This window comes from Lactuca virosa, chromosome 1 (genome assembly GCF_052849685.1).
Source record: "Lactuca virosa cultivar CGN04683 chromosome 1, Lactuca_virosa_CGN04683_v6, whole genome shotgun sequence".
Lineage (NCBI taxonomy): Eukaryota > Viridiplantae > Streptophyta > Magnoliopsida > Asterales > Asteraceae > Lactuca > Lactuca virosa.
The window spans coordinates 164,212,485-164,214,520 of NC_136426.1; the positions used below are offsets into that span (position 1 = coordinate 164,212,485).

The window sequence follows — 2,036 nt, forward strand, 5'->3', positions numbered from 1 at the left end:
TCTGCACATTTTATAAATTTTTTCAAACTTTGAACCATCATAAAAGCTTCATACCTGATCGGAATGATGTGATTTTTTTTCCAGATTGCACTCCTCTGTCTTGTCTACATTTTATCATCAAACAATAACTTAGTTGGTTATGTTTTGGTTGAGTTATACAGCCCCAAACAGGGGCTGTTATGATTGTTGCATAATAATTCTGCACTTTTTATAATTTTTTTCAAACTTTGAACCATCATAAAAGCTTTATACCTGATCGGAATGATGCGATTTTTTTTCCAGATTGTACTCCTATGTCTTGTCTACGTTTTAGCATCAAAGAACAGCTTAATTGGTTATGTTTTTGTTGAGTTATACAACCCCAAACAGGGGCTGTTATGATTGTTTTATTATATTTTGTATTCATTGTGGTATGATAATATTATGTTTAATGTTAGGATTGTAAAAAGTTTTGTACGCATGGATGGACGAAACAAACACACATGGACTACTGAAGAAGATGCAAAGTTAATTGAAGCATTCTTGGATTTACATGTATCCGGAAAGTATGGTGGTGCCGATAACGGATTCAAACCCGGTTATTTAAAGGCAGTGCAACAACTACTAGATGTAAGTCTTCCTAACTCGGGATTGAAAGCAGAGCCTCATATTAAATCTAGGATGAAGGCATGGAATAACCATTTCAACATCGTGCACGACCTGGTATACGGAACAAACACGAGTGGATTCGGCTGGGATACGGATAAATGTTGTGTTACCGCCGATGCTGAAGTTTGGGATGAGTACATAAAGGTACTATAATGATTATGTTTGTAGTATTTTTTGTGTTATTAAAATATATCGTAAATGAGTAGTTACCAATTAATTTTGTGCCATTCTTGTAGAGTCATAAGGGTGCTGCATGTTTTCGCGATAAACCATTTCCCCAATTCGATAATCTATGTAAAATATTCGGTAAGGACAGAGCTACTGGTCATGGAGCTACTGATCTTGGAGAAGATGTGACTGAAGAGACACAAAGAAGCTCACCTGTTGATGTGGAAGGGTTGGAAGATATTGTTGAAGAGACACAACAAATTGCGCGTGGCAATAGTAAACGCAAAAGGCCTCCAATAGATGACACCGAAAGCTCTTATAAGGAAGTTGCAAAAGAAATGAAGGAGACTTTCAAGGAGGTTGGTGAAAAACTCAATGAAACAATATACAATATAGGAATGCAAGAAAATAAGGAAGCATTTGATATGATAGATAAAGTTATCGAAGATATACAACGCATGCGAAGTATCAATGTCAAACAGCGAATTAAGGCAATTGACATGTTTAGCAAAAATCAATTTCGTGCCCCGACATTTTTTAAGATGACAGAAGAAGAAAATATTTGTTACATGGAAATGATTGGGGATGGCTCAATATCATGATTAGGTTATTTTAAGTTATGTTTTTTTTTGTTTTTACGAATATTGAAGTTGACTCTTTGCACATTCTGTATTAGACATAGTTATGTTTTTTTAGTTGTTAGGAATATTGAATTATATTATTTGCATATGCTACATTGGATATAGTTTTTGAATAGTATGATTGTCATATTTCATTAAAATCTATTTGTATGTTATTCTTTCATATTAGAAATATGTTTTCCAATACAATATATATAAAAAATAATATTAACTAATTAGAAAATGAATTATTTAGTAACAATTAATATTAAAATAAAAAAACATAAAAGATGTATATTTTGATTAATTAAGATATACATCATAATGCATTTTTATAAAAGAATGTTGTTTGAAAATGAATAAACAAGGTAAAAAAAACTCATTTTCATTTCACTGATTAATACAACCAAACAAGAGAAATGATTCTCAAAAACATTTCTCTAGTGAATTCTTAGTTCTATCAAACAGGGGAGTCAATTCTCTTTCTCCAGCTTAATTCTCTTTCTCTGCATTTCCATTCTCTGCAGCAATTCCATTTCTCTGTACCAAATGCACCCTAAGGGTTTCACCATGGAAATGGGTGATTCATTTATGCAAGAG

The 2,036-nt window shown here is 32.4% G+C and overlaps 1 protein-coding gene across 1 annotated transcript; it reads left to right on the forward strand.

Annotated features, from left to right (window-relative positions):
• Window positions 1–459: 459 nt before the first annotated feature.
• LOC145123401 (uncharacterized) lies at window positions 460–1,418 on the forward strand. The gene is made up of 2 exons (XM_079058617.1): window positions 460–792; window positions 885–1,418. The coding sequence occupies exons 1-2, from the start codon at window positions 460–462 to the stop codon at window positions 1,416–1,418; spliced, it is 867 nt and encodes a 288-aa protein (XP_078914743.1).
• Window positions 1,419–2,036: the final 618 nt, after the last annotated feature.

Bases quoted from the DNA above. Each gene is read 5' to 3' on its own strand.
- LOC145123401 (XM_079058617.1), top strand. From the start codon at position 460: ATGGATGGACGAAACAAACACACATGGACTACTGAAGAAGATGCAAAG. The intron at 793-884 runs GTACTATAATGA...CCATTCTTGTAG, and splicing joins TTTGGGATGAGTACATAAAG to AGTCATAAGGGTGCTGCATG.